This window comes from Gadus chalcogrammus, chromosome 3, assembly GCF_026213295.1.
Source record: "Gadus chalcogrammus isolate NIFS_2021 chromosome 3, NIFS_Gcha_1.0, whole genome shotgun sequence".
Taxonomy (NCBI): Eukaryota; Metazoa; Chordata; class Actinopteri; order Gadiformes; family Gadidae; genus Gadus; species Gadus chalcogrammus.
This window is the reverse complement of record NC_079414.1, coordinates 20,161,851-20,179,788: the sequence shown is the minus strand read 5'-3', so window position 1 is coordinate 20,179,788 and position 17,938 is coordinate 20,161,851. Positions and strand designations below refer to the sequence as shown.

The 17,938-nt window shown below is 42.0% G+C and overlaps 2 protein-coding genes across 2 annotated transcripts; one reads left to right on the top strand and one right to left on the bottom strand.

The window, feature by feature from the left end:
• Positions 1-857: 857 nt before the first annotated feature.
• On the bottom strand, positions 858-7,243 carry LOC130379558 (zinc finger protein 345-like). Its single transcript, XM_056586488.1, has 6 exons — positions 7,022-7,243; positions 5,440-5,573; positions 4,168-5,111; positions 3,851-4,022; positions 3,405-3,539; positions 858-2,341 (listed from the first exon to the last, which is right to left on the bottom strand). Exons 2-6 carry the CDS (start codon positions 5,552-5,554, stop codon positions 1,635-1,637), a joined length of 2,073 nt encoding a protein of 690 aa, XP_056442463.1. The 5' UTR covers positions 5,555-5,573; positions 7,022-7,243; the 3' UTR covers positions 858-1,634.
• A 1,473-nt stretch (positions 7,244-8,716) lies between these two features.
• LOC130379586 (bifunctional apoptosis regulator-like) lies at positions 8,717-17,928 on the top strand. Its single transcript, XM_056586523.1, has 9 exons — positions 8,717-8,907; positions 10,475-10,774; positions 11,370-11,468; positions 11,715-11,808; positions 13,571-13,746; positions 13,930-14,074; positions 15,640-15,822; positions 16,137-16,333; positions 16,632-17,928. The coding sequence occupies exons 2-9, from the start codon at positions 10,482-10,484 to the stop codon at positions 16,822-16,824; spliced, it is 1,380 nt and encodes a 459-aa protein (XP_056442498.1). The 5' UTR covers positions 8,717-8,907; positions 10,475-10,481; the 3' UTR covers positions 16,825-17,928.
• Positions 17,929-17,938: the final 10 nt, after the last annotated feature.

Here is a 17,938-nt window from a genome sequence, read left to right as displayed (position 1 = left end):
AACTCAAATGGCCCCCTATAGGTTAAAACCTGCCATTGCATCTTCTTTCGTTAATGCAAGTTGTGTGTTACCAGTGACCTTGGGTTGCCTCCAGGTAACATCAACCACACTGTCTGGCTATGATATATATATATATATATATATATATATATATATATATATATATATAACATGTTGACAATGTATAAATCCAGGAATCTTTTTAATTTACATTGAATTGAAAGTGTTTGAAATTGGAAACCAGTGCATTTTAAATATGAGTTTTGCTTTAACTGTTGAATTGTGGGTCATCGAGTCATCACAGTTGAGTCGGCCTACTTTGTTATTTGGGGAATCCAAGGTAGGAGCATAATGTGTGAAGGTAGAAGACCTTCCCTGCTTAGCTCTCATCCACGTGCAGCAAATAATAAATCTTCAATACTCACTCGATTTTGAATTCAGCTTGATTTGAAAATAATCTGTCTGTTGAAATATAACAATACAAAGTAATTTGTTCAACCACAAATAATCTTTTAATGAGTCATGTTACAATACAACTAACCAATAAATAGATAAACAAGTTATAACAGTACCTTTATTCTTATTTGTAGTATTTCAGTTTCAAAGGTTTTAGGGAAATGGTGTGCATTGCCATTGGCTTGCTTAGACTGGTCCAATTGTTGTGAGGCTGTATGCTTAAATGACATACCAGTAGTAAGAGTAGTAGATAAGTATAGTAGTACAGTTTTATCTTCAGGACGTTATATTATTGACCCTACATTTACATAATTCTGCAGCCTGATATAAACGAGTTTTGGGGTAATTGTACCACAGAATAACAGACTGCATTTGCTTTATCTGGGAAATCTCTGGGATCCTTATTTTTTCTATTTTCTATTAATATCCTTCTGTTTATATCCCATATTCAGAAATATAGATAGAAATTCACATTGGTCAGTGGATAATTATGAACATCACGGAAATCCTACGGCTCTTCAGGCAAACCAGTGTTTTATTGTGTTATGCTCAGCTTAACACAGAGGCTGATTCGTTAATAATCTCCCTGCCTATTACCTGTCCACAATACATAATTAATGCACAGCTGCCTGCCTTACAACATAGATGTATTTCATGAGACTTGGTGACTCGACTTGAAAGGCTGTTTTCAGATTACCATTGTTATGCCGATGATAGGTGTGTTTGTGACAAATACCTTGATAGGGAATTGTTTAATAATTATCATAATTAATATTATTTCACCTGCTTAACCACTTCCCCTCTCATGGCCTGGCCGACAATGTGACATTTACATAACTGATTCAATAAGAATAAAGTTAATAAAGCAAATTTGGATCAACACAGGGCATAACATAAAGGAAGTGATTCAGTTGATCAACAGAACATATATTAGGTACAGAACAGGCACAGATCAGACACACAGGCAAACCATAACTTTGCCATGTAATGTTTACAGTATTTCCCATATAGGTGGTTGCCACAGTTCTTAGTCAAGTCCCATGTTTAAAACACTGTGAGGCAGATTGCATCAATTATGGATTATGAAGGTCCAATGCCTAAAATCTTGGAAACTGTATGACCTTTCAAACAACAATCACCTTAGTTCTATTGTTTATATAAATGTCTCTGCATTCATCTCAGTAATGATGTTCTGTTATACTCATATCTAGCGGAGAGGCGGTGTCACTCTGGGAGGAATCGTCTTCGTTCTTCCCACTGGACGCCGCCTCCTCCTCCTCCTCCTCCTCCTCGGTGTGAGGCTGCCCGTGTTTGCGTCTATGAAGTCTGAGGCTCTGGGACCGACTGAAGCCCTTCCCGCACAGGTCGCAGCGGTACGGCCGCTCCCCGGTGTGCAGCCGGAAGTGGTTCTTGAGACTCGACGCCCTGGTGAAACTCTTGTCGCACTCGGGACAGTCAAACTTCTCCCCAAAGTGAATTTTCTCATGTTCCCTCAAGCGGCCCGACTGGTTAAAGCTCCGCTCGCATAGGGAGCAGCGGTAGGGCTTCTCCCCGGTGTGCGTCAGCCGGTGTCTGTTCATGGCCCCCGAGTGTGCAAAGCTCTTGCCGCAGTCCGGGCACGAAAAGGGCCTTTCTCCTGTGTGGACTTTTTGGTGACCCTTGAGCTGACCTTTCTGCGTGAACTGCTTCCCGCAGAGAGAGCACTGGTACGGTTTCTCCCCCGAATGAATCCGCATGTGTATCTGCAGAGCCGAGAGCTTGTGGCAGTCCCGGCCACACAGCCCGCAGCAGTAGGTGGTTTTGGTTTTGAATGGGCACTGTATGGGTGATGTGGGACCGCTCTCCTCAACGAAGACCACGTGACCGGTGTCCTCTTCCGTGGAGTCTACGGGGACACAGAAATGGGTCCAGGTTCAAGACATTGTTATCCTTTATAAGCTATTCTTTGATGTGCGTGTGGACTCTGTCCCTGTTGAATGCCATCACCTAGTGTATTCGATCCGTCCAATGCAGGATCTTATGGAAAGCATCAAGCAATCATTCGTTCTCTGTATTTTTACTCTTTTAAACTTTTCCTATACGTAAAAGTGTAATCGCTGTTTATACTGTAAGCAACACAGGCAAAGTCAACAGAAAATGTCAAAAACATATTACATTTACATGCATACATTTGGCAGACCTGTAGAACATGGATGGGATCCATTACCCTCTGTGAAACCTGTTGTTAACCAATTTGAAATACAGACATACTAAGGTGGTCTTTAATGGAATAGAGCGGTAGAACGGGGAATGGTAGAACAACCCGAAAAAAAACTGCTTATCTTGAGTTGCTCAACAGAGAATGACAATGCATTTGTTTGGGTATGTTCAAAGTTCACAAACTAAACTGTGCTGTCGTTCTCTTCGTCCTATTTCGTCCAAATCTCAGCCAGCAAAGGAAAGTGAATGCAGCCTTTAAACTAAAATCTGCAGTGACAGAGAAAGGCAAATTCACAATTCTTAATGTGGTTTTGATAGAAGGTTAATGTATAAGCGGTCAGAAATGCAAAAGTGTATATCCTTGTTTCTCTGCTTCACGTTTTCTGTTTCACTTAGGTGGTGCATGGGAGAGCAGCGGTCTCTTCGATGTGTTACCGCATCTACACTATCGAGTCCAACGTTACAACAAACATTGTTGACCAATTAAAACATGGCTCAGCAGTACACACGATGGTGTCTTCATCTATTTCAAACTTCAGATTACGGAAGACAAATTATCAGTGGATTCAACTATTTTCCCGTCACTGTCTATGAGCATGCCTGCATTCTTGTGAGCTTGCGTGACCCTGTACTGGATGGGTGTGTGATGTTGTGCCTCTTTTTAATAAAAAAAAAAAAAACATTCACACTCGTGAATATCATGATATGATACTCATACTGACTCAAGTTATGATGTTTTACAAGCTTACTATTGGCTTCTCCTTCCTGATCGTCCTGTTCCTCCTGTTCATCCTGTTCATCCTTGACTGTGATTCGGATTTCTGGGCTGAGCTCCGGGAGAGGACATTCTTCACAGCTAGAGCCATCAGGGTCAAGGCCCTCTACTGAGGAAAACACAGAGAAACACAACAACATTAGCCAAGGCAACCACATTGGTCCAGATTGGTCAACTCTAATGGTAGTAAATAATGATAATAACAATAACGGGAGCAGGATACTCTAGGGTAATGAGGGTGAGCAAGCTTAAAGGTTCTGGGTTCAAACCCCAATGTCCTTGAGCAATATGCCAACTTCTACTCGCTCCTTAAATACTAATACTAATCAAGCGACAAAATGCAAAAAAATAAGAAATACAAAAAGACACACACGAGTTGCTTTGGATAAAAGGATCAATAGTAAAATATTTATTAAATACCACATAGGGGTTCCTCTTGCTCCTCTTCTTTCACTATCACATTCACTAGTGGGCTGGAGGCGACGTCTTCCATCCGGTCCTCAATGACTTCAACCTCACACCGAGACCCAACGTCTGAGTGAGGATCCTCGGAAGAGGGGTCCTCGCTTGCCGTACCCTGGCTGTGCAAAGCCTATTGAAATATCGGTGGGTCGTAAGAGGTGGTTATTGCATCGCCTTGCATTGGCCTGGATGTTCATAGCATTTTCTCTAAGCATTGTGTAAAAATAAATGTCCCTGATAAAACAAAAAGTAATCCCGCGTTAATATTGCATTACCTCTGGAGAGCTGGAGCTCACCAGCTCTGGTTGATCGGTTTCCGCGGCGATAGCCGTATCCACCGAGACACCGGGGCTGGGCGTGCTTTTGGCCTGAGTGCACGAGCGCTTGTGGTTCCTAAGAGTTCCCGCTAAGGAGAAGTGCCTCCCGCAGTGGCCGCAGGCGTAAGGCTTCTCCCCGGTGTGTATCCGGGTGTGCCTCCTCAGCTCGCCCGGCGCGATGAACGACTTGTCGCACTGGGTGCAGCTGTACGGCTTCTCCCCCGTGTGGGTGCGCATGTGCGTGGTCAGGGTCCACTGCTGGGCGAACGTCTTGCCGCAGTCCGAGCAGCGGTACGGCGTGATGCCCGTGTGGAGCCGCTCGTGCCGCACCAGCGTGCCCGACAGGGCGAAGCGCTTGTCACAAAACGAGCACTGGTAGGGACGCTCGCCGGTGTGCGTCCGCCGGTGGTCGCGCAGCTCCGCCGCCGAGTTGCAGCTCTTCTCGCACTCGGCGCACGGGAACTTCTTCCTGGTGAAGCCGGCCACCACCTCCGAGTGCATGGCGTCCAGGTGCGTCTTCAGGTGCCAGTGGCGGGAGAAGCTCTTGAGGCAGATGGTGCAGTGGTACGGCCGCTCCCCGGTGTGGGTGCGCTTGTGCAGCCGCAGCTCCCCCTGGCTGGCGAAGCGCTTCTCGCAGAAGGGGCAGGGGAAGGGCTTCTCCCCCGTGTGCACCCGCTCGTGGATCATCAGCAGGCCCTTCTCGGGGAACCTCTTCTCGCACACGTTGCAGGGGAAGGGCCGCTCCCCCGAGTGGGTCCGTAGGTGGCGCTGGAGCTTGGAGGCGTAGGGGAAGTCTTTCCCACACACTGAGCAGGTGTGCGTGGTGGCCGGGAACTTCCCATTTTCGCATGGATCGAATGCACTTGACTCCTCATCCACGAAGCTGCTGCTGACCCGCTCGCCTGTATTAATGATGTGCAGAGAATTAAATGGGCTGCCATTGAAATGTGGGCCCATACTGTCTCCTGCTAACCAATAACCAGTAAATCAGCCTTATGTTTCTATTGGAATAGCCCTCTATGTTGGAGGGAATATGACACTAATATGTTTGATGGATGGTAGCCAAGGTAAATGGGATGAGGTTTGTTTAGCATTAGCATGCGTTTTCTCTTAAGAATGGCTAGCTCAGGAAAGATTTGACTCTGATTCTATAGATCAAAACTGCAACTTATGATGTTATATATACCTGTGCCCACTAGTTTAGCATTAAAGCAGATGCTTTCCACTTACTTAGCTGTGAAAAATCCACCTCTTCCCCGTCTGAGTTAATCAGTCCTCCTATTTCTTGCTGATCTTCAACCAGCAACAGGACAGGGCTCAAATCCTCGGGGTTCTCTGAGCCCATCGTTCAAATGGTGAATCACCTTGTATAGCACAGCCAGGGGTAAATAAATAACAGTCAGTCAGTGAAACTCAAGCATTACTGTGTTAAGATGTGATGTACAGAAAAGAAGCTTTGCAAGATCAGGTGGTGAGTTTAAATGCACACTGTGTGAATCAATACAAGCTGTTGATTCAGTGCTAAACAAACTAAGATGTGCACATTAAGGTTCTGTATATGGAACGAATAATTAAACTCCCATAATTAGACATTATTCTCACACACTAGGCCTACATTTGGTAAATAATTAAATTGCAATAAGATGATATTGCAATTTAATCTGACAAATATAATAATAATTGGTATGTAACACAAAATGTTACCTGAATTTTACATATCATACTCTCATGGAAGTTGAAAAGTTCAACAAACCTCCATAGTATTAGATTACTGAAGAAGACAACACAGCAAAGATCCCTGCTGCTATATAGGTCAATTATATGCATGCTATAAAGCTTATTATGAGAATGTCAATCTTATACAGTGTTTGACAATGCCAACAATGTCTATCAATTGTGTACAAGTGTTTAACAATGTTTGGCAATCTCAGACAATGTCAACAATGTGTATGCTTTTGTGTGTATCTGCAAATGTATCTGCAAGATAATTTCTTTTTACTCAACAATAATTAAATACGACAGATATTCGATAATAACGTTAATGACCACACAGTGTTGTGTTGTATACACTGCAAATAAACAAAAATATACATGTAATGAACTCAAGGGCGGGTGAGCTTCATAAAAATATTATAATGTGCCGCACGAATGTAAACATATCCCCATTCCCCGGAAACAATCATTGGTCATGATGACAACTTGTATCTAGGAATATTTCAGCACGGAACGACTGATCCTGCAGGAGTGATATGTGTTTAAGTTGTATTATTATACCCAACATTTGAATTGTATCGAAGGCAACTGTTAGAGGCGAGGTGACGAGTAGCAAGGAGCGAACTAGAGTCAGATACTTCCATCTGACATCTGCAATAGTGCTGTTTGGATTGTTAGATAGAGCGGTTTAAGTAGACATTATAGCCTGATCTTAATCTCTCGTGTCTTTAGACCCTGACTAATCATTTGTCATCGACAATTAAATCACCATTTAAATGAGTATAATCATGCTTAATTTCCCTTAGCCATCACTCCCTGTAACCTTATTATTATTATTAGTAGTAGATTTATGATTATAACCTAAATGTCTCATTCATAATTTGGACCAGCAGTTACTGCCCACATTCTTATGAAGAAAATCAGGTTTATGCGTTCGTATTTTGCGTCGTCAGTACACTGTCATCTTTAGCACTTCTATGAAAAAGGGACGGGCAATAGAAATGACAACATCAGAACAACTTAGGATGCTGTTCAATGAAGCTGACATATAAAAACAAACGCTAAAACTAGCTAACAAGACAATAGAGCTTTGACCAACCTCAACATTGATATTCCTTGGACGGAAAGTACCCGACTGACATGCGTTCACTCATAAATAATTCGAAATATCCTCGTGTCGTTTCATTTTTATTTGTTACGGTTACACCATATATTGGTGCTTTTAGAGCTATCCAACATGTTATCTGCAAAGCGTTGAATGGTAGGCAACATAGCTCTAGCATACGTTAGCATAACAACTTCCGGATCACCTTCTAAATAAAAGCCTTGGCGTTTCCCTGCTGATTCGCCACATGCTGTTGCGAATATCTCTCATGTGCGTTCTGCACGAAGTTCTTAGGTATATGAATGCAACAGTATACAATGCACATGTATTACACAGTAATTATTTGCCTGTAGACTTTACTTGCAATAATGATCTTGTTCAGAGCAATATATGCATTCCCCTGCCAAATATACAAAGCCTAAATCGAATCTGTTCTTTCAACATCAGCAGAACCCGTTGGATAATAGGTCAGCAAAAACAACAAACACGTCTAAAACGAGCTATATAGTTTAACATGTTTTCATCACAGATTGTAGATTTAAGCGTGCGTCCTTGACAAACAGTTACCCTTCCAAGGAAATAAAAACCGTGCATTAATAGTTGCATTTCTAATGCCAGCATCATCGATCATTAAATATTAATTGAAAATCTTGATATTTTTTGCATGATGAGCATGGACGTATTTTAATGCCAACTGCGATTCATGTTTGCTGTCCCATTTAGCTGTGGCTTTACACTATAATCATTTCAGATTGTGGTTTGACCACAGTGTAGTTTTGTTGAACTTTGTCATCTGAAATAAATCTGGTATATATATATAAATAAATAAATTGCTACTTTGTGATAACGGACAGGCATGCTTGCCTACACGTTCTTTACCTCCTTGCAAAGGATGGGTGTTGTGATCTGGTGCCACCTACTGTTCCAGATTGCGGGTTACTAGTTTCTGAGAGAATATACATTTCTCAAATGCAAAATTTGGTAATAATGTGCCTGAAACTGCAAATGCGGTGTGCCGTCAGTTTGAATGGTATTAGGATAAATTCTTCTTGCAAACAATGTTCATAGAAACATAATTATGAAGCTGTTTTGTTTCCAAAGTAAGAATACTTTGACAAAGAAAGAAAAAATATGGAAATGGCATTTTATTTTGTCACTCAATTATACTGAAAGATGTACTTTTCTTTTTTCAAACATTCTGTAGAAGTTGGCTATGACTTGCTATCTATGTATGGAAGTAAATATTGTGTAGTAACCAATGTACTTGTGGTCGCTTGTATTCTTAACTACTTAACTTTTTTATTTAACCCATGTCGCATGGATGTAGCCTATATGTATCGTTCTGTTCTCTATTGAAGTTTGCTCTTCATGTTATTTCCACTTCCATAAAAAAAATGGTTTTGCGCAATATTAATTTCTGTATGCATATTTAACATTGGTGTACTGGAAAATATATCATGAATTATGGATGAGCAGCCAAGCACACAGCTGGATAAGTTGTTGTCACTACCCGAGCTGTAACTCCTGCCTGATCCGTACTGTACATTTGCACTCAATGTCTATCACGTGTGTGTAGTCAGAGTCCAGCAGGAGGTACCGATCGGGTATGGACAGAAGCAGAGCCATTTATCCTCTCTAAATAGCTCTGAACAGAAGTAACCGGAAAGTTGGCGCAGGCGCGTTGAGTCCAAACACCATGTGACGTACTGAGTTTACGTCGTGCTGGTGCTTCCCCTAGCACTCTCAGCCATGGCGACTGTCAGACGGAAATATTCTCTAGCTAGCTATTCAACTAGCTAGAATCTCTCCCAAATAGGAGTAATAGATAATTAGCCAAATGTGTTTATACAGTTTGACCCTTCACAGAGACTACTTCTGAGGTAATGTACTTTTGACAAGGGAAACCAAGATGAAATCCGTCCCTGAATACGAATGAGCAGATTTGTTTTACGCTAACTTGATATTGTTGATAGTAGCTGGTAGGCTTTTGGGCCATTTACAAATCTTTATTCAATGTTTGTTTTTAATATGTGGTGGACCAATTTTATATCGTCACAAACCAACTGCTTCGTGTATAACGTATCTTTTACATGATTGCTTAGCAGGGCCTGTGAGATAATATGGAATTCAGGTGGACAACGTTGAGGGAATGTGCGTTAGCTTCCACAGTTCACGGTTTCCACAGCTAGACATTAGTATGTGATTTTGGTGAATTTAAACTTGGATCAGGTCCAAAGGCTGCCATGTTTGGTCGTGACAGGTCAGGGGTTATGGACGTTATAAAATCAAGTGGCGTGACGCATCAAGTTTCAAAGGGGTTTAGGAGCCTAACGTTACTGCTGGTATAGTGTATCTTATTGAGTACTCTTTAAAATGGGATAGCAAAGCATGTAAACAGGAGACTCAAAGCTCTTAATATTGTATCAAAGCTATGTTGTGTTGCTCGATATATGTATTTATCATACGCAACATATCAGAATTATATATATTTTTTTATATTTGCGCAAACAAGGAGAGTAACTTGGTGAGGTTGTTGAATGTAAGAGAGAGATTAAAACGACACCATCAAAGTCTTAAAGAAAACTTAAAACAATATATAGTAACGATATTTGTGTGTGTGTGTGTGTGTGTGTGTGTGTGTGTGTGTGTGTGTGTGTGTGTGTGTGTGTGTGTGTGTGTGTGTGTGTGTGTGTGTGTGTGTGTGTGTGTGTGTGTGTGTGTGTGTGTGTGTGTGTGTCATGGATGGGTGGGGGAGAGTTGAAGTCCCGGAGTAAGTTAGAGGCAGGTGGCTTGTTTGTGAATATGTTCAGGTAGCGTGACTCAAGCAAGGTTTTGGTCTTGATCGACTGAACCCTTTTGCCAAATGGAAGTCTGAAAGAGGGGGAGACCAGGATGGGAACGATCAACGATGCTCTATCCTGCTCTCTTCCTGGTCTTGTAGTGGTACAGTTCCAGAAGAGGCATGAGGTTGCAGCCGATAGCTTTCTCGGCTGACCGATGTATCCGCTGTAATCTGCCGTTTTCCTTGGCCGTGAACCATGCAGAGATAGAGGTTTTGAGGGTTGAGGATGACTTTATGATGGCCTGTAGAACTGGATAATCATTTTCTGTGGCAGGTTGAATTTGTTCAGCTGGCAAAGGAAGAACATCCTCTGCTCCTTCTTGATGTTGGGGGATGATCTCCTCCCACCTGAGGTCCTATGAGATTATAATCAGCTCCAAATTGTCCTGGCTGCACCAGGAAGCCAGTTGGCTCATTTAAGCTATTTTAGAAAAAAGAAGGATCATCCGTAGCTATCATTTGTTAATGTCAACAATTACTCAGCACGGTTTTTTAAGATAAGCTTCCAAATAATCACTAAACTCCCACAGTATCTGTATTTCATTCAATATGGCTGTTCTTTGGTCCAATGTTTCATATTTTATTCCTTGTCTTCGTTTCTCCAGAGTGGAAATGCAAAACTATCTACAGATGGAGACAGATGATTACAACCTTGGAGAGTTAAGGGCTGGCCCTCCGGACTCATCTCATCCTTTTGAGTCGAGCACCACCAGAAGCTCGATCTCAGAAAGTGAATTCTCATGTCACTGTTGTTATGACATCTTGGTGAACCCCACCACCTTGAACTGTGGCCACAACTTCTGCCGCCATTGTCTCGCTCTGTGGTGGGAGTCTTCACACAAGAACGAGTGTCCGGAGTGTCGCGAGAAGTGGCAGGGCTTTCCAAAAGTAAACATACTGCTAAGGTACATTTATCCAGTTCATCCACTTTATGTTAACCAAGAAATGTACTCTGAAATCAAAACCATCAAGCTCAGCTAATAGATAGATAGAGGAGATCAGTGTTTCATACACATGTATGAATCACGGTCTGTAATATCAAAACAATTTCTGGGGGATATTTGCCGAAAAGATTGACTGTTGACGTCGTATTCTCCATTGGTTTGATTTGAAAATATTAGGTCAGAGGTCAAACTTTTTCCTGGACACAGTTGATGTTGCAGGCATTGATTTATTTTGTTTACATGTGTATGAAGCAGGACTTTCAACTTATATTTGAACATGACCCAACATGACGGTTCCCCTTTAATTTGGCTCCACACCCTTTTCTGGGACGGTCAGTGAGGAATCCTTGGTAACAGATAACACTTATTTGTCAGCAGCTGACGTTCTATGCTCTGACTATTGTGTGCATGACCCTTAGTTGGAGTTTCCCAAACTGTTGATCTGTGTCCCATTCATAAAGGGGAAAATGCACCTAATTCACCGGTTAATTTCTGTTTCTTATGTATTGTTTTACTACAGAATATAACTGCTGAACAAGCTTTTTTGTCTTCTTAGGGATGCAGTTGATAAGTTGTTCTGTACAGCAGTGGAAAAGAGGAGAGCAGAGATCCAGGAAAATCCCAAAATATCCCGGAGTTTGCTGGCATTCCAAAGGTTTGATTTGTTAATACAAAAACGATCTCTCCCCCTTTGCCCTTTTTGTTTTGTTCGTATCACCGAATCCCTTTGACATTGATTCTTGGAAGATGCATGGCACCTTCACATAATCATGCTGCTTTAAACCAAATGCTTTTCCCTCAAGAGTGTCTTACAACTAATTCTTCACTATCACGTGCATTCAGACACCAAATTTAGCAATGGTATCTTTGGATGATGTGAAAATATTGTCTATCCTTTTAGGTATGGTGATGCACAGGGGAGGCCCAAAACCCCTCAACATAGAGGAGCAGGCTTCTTCTTTTCTGGAGTACTGACTGCACTCACATGCGTGGCTGTAAGTTGGTACACATTGACCCTTGACCTATTTTTTTTAATTAATTATTACTTTTTTACCATGAATTCATATAAAGACGTTGTTCAGGATTCAGTTATGGATAAATTATCCATCAGTCTGCTTGCTTTAAATCGGTGAACTGCAATATCTAAATGATGGCGGCATAGATTGGTGCAGCATTTGTTGGTTTAGTTTTGTTTATATATTTCCGACATAGTTTCCTAGTCCTTCAAACACTTGGCACTGCATGCCATTTGGACAGTTTGGTTAGTCCATGTGGCAGTAGGGAGCAACGTCTCTGTATGCCTAGCTTCGTGGCAGTTATTTATTTGCATGTGTGTGTGAAGGACAGTTTGCGCAGTATGCAAACAGATTACCGCACTGTTTCCCAATGTCATGAAATGACATTTCATTTGAATGTCCAAGAAAAATCACAACTATGAGTACAAGGTAGCCAACCAAAATACATGTCATGTATCTGTATGAGTATAAGAATTAATCACAAGATATAATGATTTAGTGAGACTGACGGGTGGACCTCGGACCCTCTGGGGGGTGGGAGAAAACCGTGTACTTTTTAAAGTTAAGTGCATCAATCTGGCTAGATCTATGAAGAACTTAAGTGCTGTTGTAAATAAATTTGTGCTCTAGTAAACAATTTTATCCTAAACACATTGTATAAATATCAATGGTGATGACAGAGCAAAAATATCGACCCAATCCCATCTCGGGAACAGTTGCATCTAAACATTAAAAACCTGTGTCAATTCATTGTAATTAAGCTCATAAATAACTCCCTGTTGAGAATTTTATATGTTGTTTTATGAATTTATTTTATCACACTTTTGAATTTGACCCATAGGCCGTTGACAGGTTTAGATTAAAGTTTGGGCATTTATATTTCACACAGAAAACCTCTACTATCGATATTATACTATTCATTTTCTGATCAAATGATCAAATCTGTTTACCAAATGAATGCACACAATGCTGGTCCGAACTCCAGAAAATAAACAGGAAAATTCCACTTGGCTTGCTTGCTCTTAATCATCAACAGGGTTAGGGGTACAGCCCCCAAATAGTTAATTTGGACCTTCTGGAACACTATCCTTCTTTTTGATAATTATTTTCAAACTTATGGTTTTAGCAAAATGAGTCTTCACCTGCAAAACTATTCTGCAACACTAGCCCCAAATTAAACTGTTAGTGAATGCTCATCCCTCAACACCAATTAAATAGATATACATATTTTTTTTATAAATTTCAGCTTTAAGATATTTGGCAACATTACAAATGTGTCCAGTTGCATCACTACCACTGATGCCAAGTCGAATTCAGAACAAATGTTTTCTCCCAACTCTTACCTGCTAGTTACTCGAGCTATCAGCAGGGGTCGGCAGCAGTATTATTTGGCCCCCAGATCATTTCAAAAACGACAACAACAATTATCTTTGTATTTTTTCTGTCATGAGCTTGAATTCCGCCTTATGTTTGTAGAACGATATGGCTTTAAAGGAGCAATTGAAATTCATTGAAATTAATTCAGCGTTCAGTGTCTCTCCCGACAAGGCTGTATGCTTTGGACTTACACAAATATGTCAAAGTCAAACTAAACAAAGACTTCAGTTAATGTAAATGACCAATGGATCTCTGCCTCCATTTGTGTCCCTGCCTGCCATCCTGAAGCCTCGAATAAAAAAGGCTGAACCCCAACTTACTTGCCGACATTGAGTCCCTCCCTTGCCTGCTTGTGTTTTGCCAGGTGATGCTCCTGGTGTACCACTGGAGCAGTAGTGGGGAGGAGGACCAGCATGACGTACTGATCAGTAAGCCTGTGTCCCGCTGGACCCCTGAGGAGGTGCTGTCCTGGCTGGACAACATGGGGCCTTGGGCACAGCTCTACAGGGGGCCCATCCAGCAGGAGAAGGTCAATGGAAGGTACTGGCAAAGGCAGACCGTTTCTACAAATCCTCACTGTTTGTTTTTGTTCGGTGCAGACGGCCAAATGGAACCTGCATGGTTGTGTCATTGATTTAAAATGAGTCATGTACACCGTATGTCACTCTTGATGTCACCGGTTGGTTAAAGAGTGCTAAGGGTGTACTGTTTGTCTTTCCTCAGGTTACTATTGATGCTGGGGGATGAAGAGTTATCCAAACCGCCCTACAGCATAGAGAACCAGGTCCATCGACGTGCCATACTGACTGAACTGGACAGACTGAAGATCCTGGGAGTCAAACCACCCCAGAACCTCTGGGAGTACAAGGTAGTCTGACTACATACTTCACTAGCTTCACTGTATCTTATCCACTGATCAGTAGGCATTCCATGCATATCTATTTTGAATTGTGTGACTTGGGGGAAATCATAACACACAAGACCTGCAGCCTTTAAAGTGATAGCCAGTGCGCAATGTGAAGTATGTCTGGATAATAGGCTTGCGCCACATAACGGCATCTCCCATGTAGCTCTCACGCGAACGTTGCCGATCGCACCATCTTCATAACATAATCCAGACACACGCAGTCAATTCACTACACGAAAGACAATAAACTGTCTGAGTCCTTATTTGTTAGGCAAATGTTAGCAACAACACCACTCCTTCCCGGTAGCTGTCCTTTTCTCTGCCTGCGTTTATTGATACTCGCAGAGCTTCACATAAATTTGCGTCACTTGGGAGTCGAACCCACCGCGCAGAAATTCAAGACTGACGCGCTACCTCCACTCTAGCACTCTGTCACTGAGACACAATGCGCAACAGTAATCATTGTCTACATAAGGTCCAAAAGGACGATCAAATAACGAACACCCTCTGATGAGAATCTGTATCTCTCATGAAGAACCCCAATTTCGAACCCCAATGTTAGCTTAGTTCATGTTGTTTCGTCATGTTAATCGCTAGTAATAGTAAGTAATTTGTAGAAATATAGCCTATCATCACAGACTGTAGGAATGTCACCCACCCTCCATCGCACAGATCCCTGAGACAAACGGCTACGCGCACACATGCAAACCCATAGCGAGTGACGTAGGACGTAAAGTCCCGCCCAGGTCGAAGTGGCGTCGATTTAGAGAGTCCCTTAAAGCTACAGACACCAGAAACAGCGCGTTCTGAAGGGACTGAAACAGAGGGTTTTAGCGGTAGGCAAGATTTTTTTTCCAGTGTTTTCTAGAACTCAAATACTATGTTTACTTGTTGGGAAAACACCATAATATTCCTCCTTTAAATTTATTTCACGCTCCTTCATGTCTAAAGCTGTGCTTATTATTCTACCAGTTGCTTCACATTTGCTTCACACAGTCACATTTATGAACGTTTTTTTTATAAATGTTTTCTCCGAGGCAGCCAATTTCTCCCAACCAGGCCTGGAATTTCCTAATTTTAGAAGCAAGACCACTTGACCTTGAGGGCACACAGGCCAATTGCAAGGGCATCAAGGCCATAAGTAAAATAAATGTGATTTTGATTTCACTGAAATGTGCTAATCCATTTCTAAAAACATTAATGCCTTTCTAAGGTTTAAGGTTTAGAAGACGTTTATGGTCACATACCATCACAATCATCGAAGCTTCGATGATTGTGGCACTAAAATGAACAAGTGATAATGAAAAACATCTTCAATTCGATCTATCAATTACATTTTAATCAGAATCCTTTGGGGATGGGGAATCAGGGAGGTTCTGGTGCTTCTTTGGCCCATACAGAATTTATCCTGGCTTTCTTTTGGCAACTCCAGCTATCCACCGTCTTACCACAGATGTTTAACTCTGATCCTCGGCAGGAGAACAGCCCTTTGACCTAAAGACCCTGATTTTGTCTTTCCCCGGCAGGCGGTCAACGCAGGGAAGTCTCTGTTCCTCCTCTACGCACTCAAGAGCTCCCCTCGCCTCACGCTCTTCTACGTGTACCTCTTCGACTACACAGAAACATTTTTGCCTTTCCTGCACACCTGCTGCCCTGCCATCACAGATGGTGTCCAATCAGAGGACAGCGGCCGCCTCATCGACACGCAGGTACCGCCAACTTCAAACGCCTGTCGTGTCATTAGGTATTCTAGTCTTTTTCTTTAGCCTGTTTGTATCATAAACAAGATAAATCATGCATCTAGAAGTTGGATCTTATTAAGTCACTATCTTGGCAAATCATTTGATGGCACATAATTATGTTGGTAAAATGTTGACTTCAATGTCAAAGGTTAAACGGCAATAAATGTGTTATTTGATTACTGTATATTTCCTAAATCCACATTTAACCACTTAATCATTGTGTGTGTGTGTGTGTGTGTGTGTGTGTGTGTGTGTGTGTGTGTGTGTGTGTGTTCTACTAGCAACCACCCGACCAGCGACAATGGTCCGAGTTTCTGGTGAAGTACGTGCTGCTTCCGTACCAGCTGATTGCAGAGTTCTCCTGGGACTGGTTGGCGGTCCACTACTGGACGTCCCGCTTCATCATCGTTAACGCCATGTTGCTCTCCGTCCTGGAGGGCTGCGCCTTGTGGAGGCTGTGCACCGGAGCCCGGATCAGGTACAGACAGACACGTCTTGGGAAGGGGGGCCCAGGGTAGTGTGGGCACGGGCTAGGGTTTTCACCGCCCAGTCTAAAGGTACTTGGTTTGATTCCCTAACGTCCAGCGGCTTATACCCGCTTCTAATGCCAAGTATCTGAATTCACTGTGAGACCCTTAGGGATGATAAAAATTGGATGAAAATTGTCTGCGGGATAAAAGAAAATGAGAAATAGTGGCGACTGTTATTATGAAGTTCTCTGTCTACCAATGTAACTGCTATAAACGATTCTTAACGATGCCTTTCTCCACCTTTAGGACTCTACCCAGTCGGATGTGGAGCCACTTCTGGAAGATCTCGTCGCAGGGCTTTGCCTTTGCCCTCATGTGGCCTTTTATCCCGCAGTTTGTGTGCAACTGCCTCTTCTACTGGGCTCTCTATTTCAACCCCATCATTAACATAGACCTGGTGGTGCAGCAGCTGATCCACCCGGAAACCCACGCACTGTGAGGGCCCAACGCATGCTTCAGTCTACACCACGCCGCTGCCACCCCACACGTAACATAAGAAAGGGCGTAGCAATGAGACCCGGACTAATATCGCTGCTTCAGAGGACGTGCTTTTGATTGCCAGTCATGTTTTGGAACCCTTGCGTGAGACGGATTTGGTTGGAGAAAAAAAAAATACTTTCTTGAATGATGCACTGACTACAGAGAAACAGTATCATTATGAGGAAGAGATGAACTTTCTACTACTGTGATCAACTTGCATAACGCACATAATGTTCAGCCTCAATGTGCAGCAAAACTATTGTGTTGATGGTTATTCATTTTGCCCACTTTGTTGGATGCTTATTGTCAACAAGGGGTGTTTGCTTAAAGCTAAGGACTTTGCAGCGTTCAGTTTTCTGGGGGGTTGGGAAATGGATCACATTGTCCTCAACCTGTTCCTTTTCACTTTTAATGACAAATGTCTTAAACATAGAGGTTTGATAGCGATTGTTTGATCTACAGGTAAATATCAAGTTCCATGCAAACATTGTTTAATGTATGTGTCTATTACCAAATAATATACATTATATCGACTGCCTATGCAATTTTATTTTATAAAGGGGGTTTCATTAAAATTGAAAAGAAAGCTGAATTTGGCTAGCCTTATCCTTGAAGTCTGGCTCTGGGTGGTAACCTTAGTCGATTTAGATCAGGTGCTTAATCGGTGTATCTGAAAACAAACCTGTAAAATATGGGCAAGGTTGTGTTGCATCTTCACGTAAACCTGAAATCGTAGTTTATTTAAAGGGGATGCAAACAATGGCATTTTAGTGGCCGTTCTTGAATGTTGAGGTGCATTTTACACATCTTTTCATTCTATGTGAAATTCTGCACTTTTTTTAATCAGTGTAAAATATGTGTAATTTAAAAGTATTTTAAGTATGTAGTTATTGCATTGCACATTTTTTTGAAAATAATTTCCTGCAAAATGATGTTCCATTTATATTTTGTGGCAAGCAACTAGAGTTATTATATTTTTTACATGATTTACACTCAGCATTGAACTGTGATTATGCTATTGCGAGTAATTGGATGTTGGAAACAAATAAAAGGTTTATAAATATTGATCAGTG

Bases quoted from the DNA above. Each gene is read 5' to 3' on its own strand.
- LOC130379558 (XM_056586488.1), bottom strand. From the start codon at position 5,554: ATGGGCTCAGAGAACCCCGAGGATTTGAGCCCTGTCCTGTTGCTGGTT. The intron at 4,023-4,167 runs GTAATGCAATAT...ATATTTCAATAG, and splicing joins TGAGCTCCAGCTCTCCAGAG to GCTTTGCACAGCCAGGGTAC. The intron at 3,540-3,850 runs GTATTTAATAAA...TGTTTTCCTCAG, and splicing joins GCAAGAGGAACCCCTATGTG to TAGAGGGCCTTGACCCTGAT.
- LOC130379586 (XM_056586523.1), top strand. From the start codon at position 10,482: ATGCAAAACTATCTACAGATGGAGACAGATGATTACAACCTTGGAGAG. The intron at 10,775-11,369 runs GTACATTTATCC...TTGTCTTCTTAG, and splicing joins AAAGTAAACATACTGCTAAG to GGATGCAGTTGATAAGTTGT. The intron at 16,334-16,631 runs GTACAGACAGAC...CTCCACCTTTAG, and splicing joins TGCACCGGAGCCCGGATCAG to GACTCTACCCAGTCGGATGT.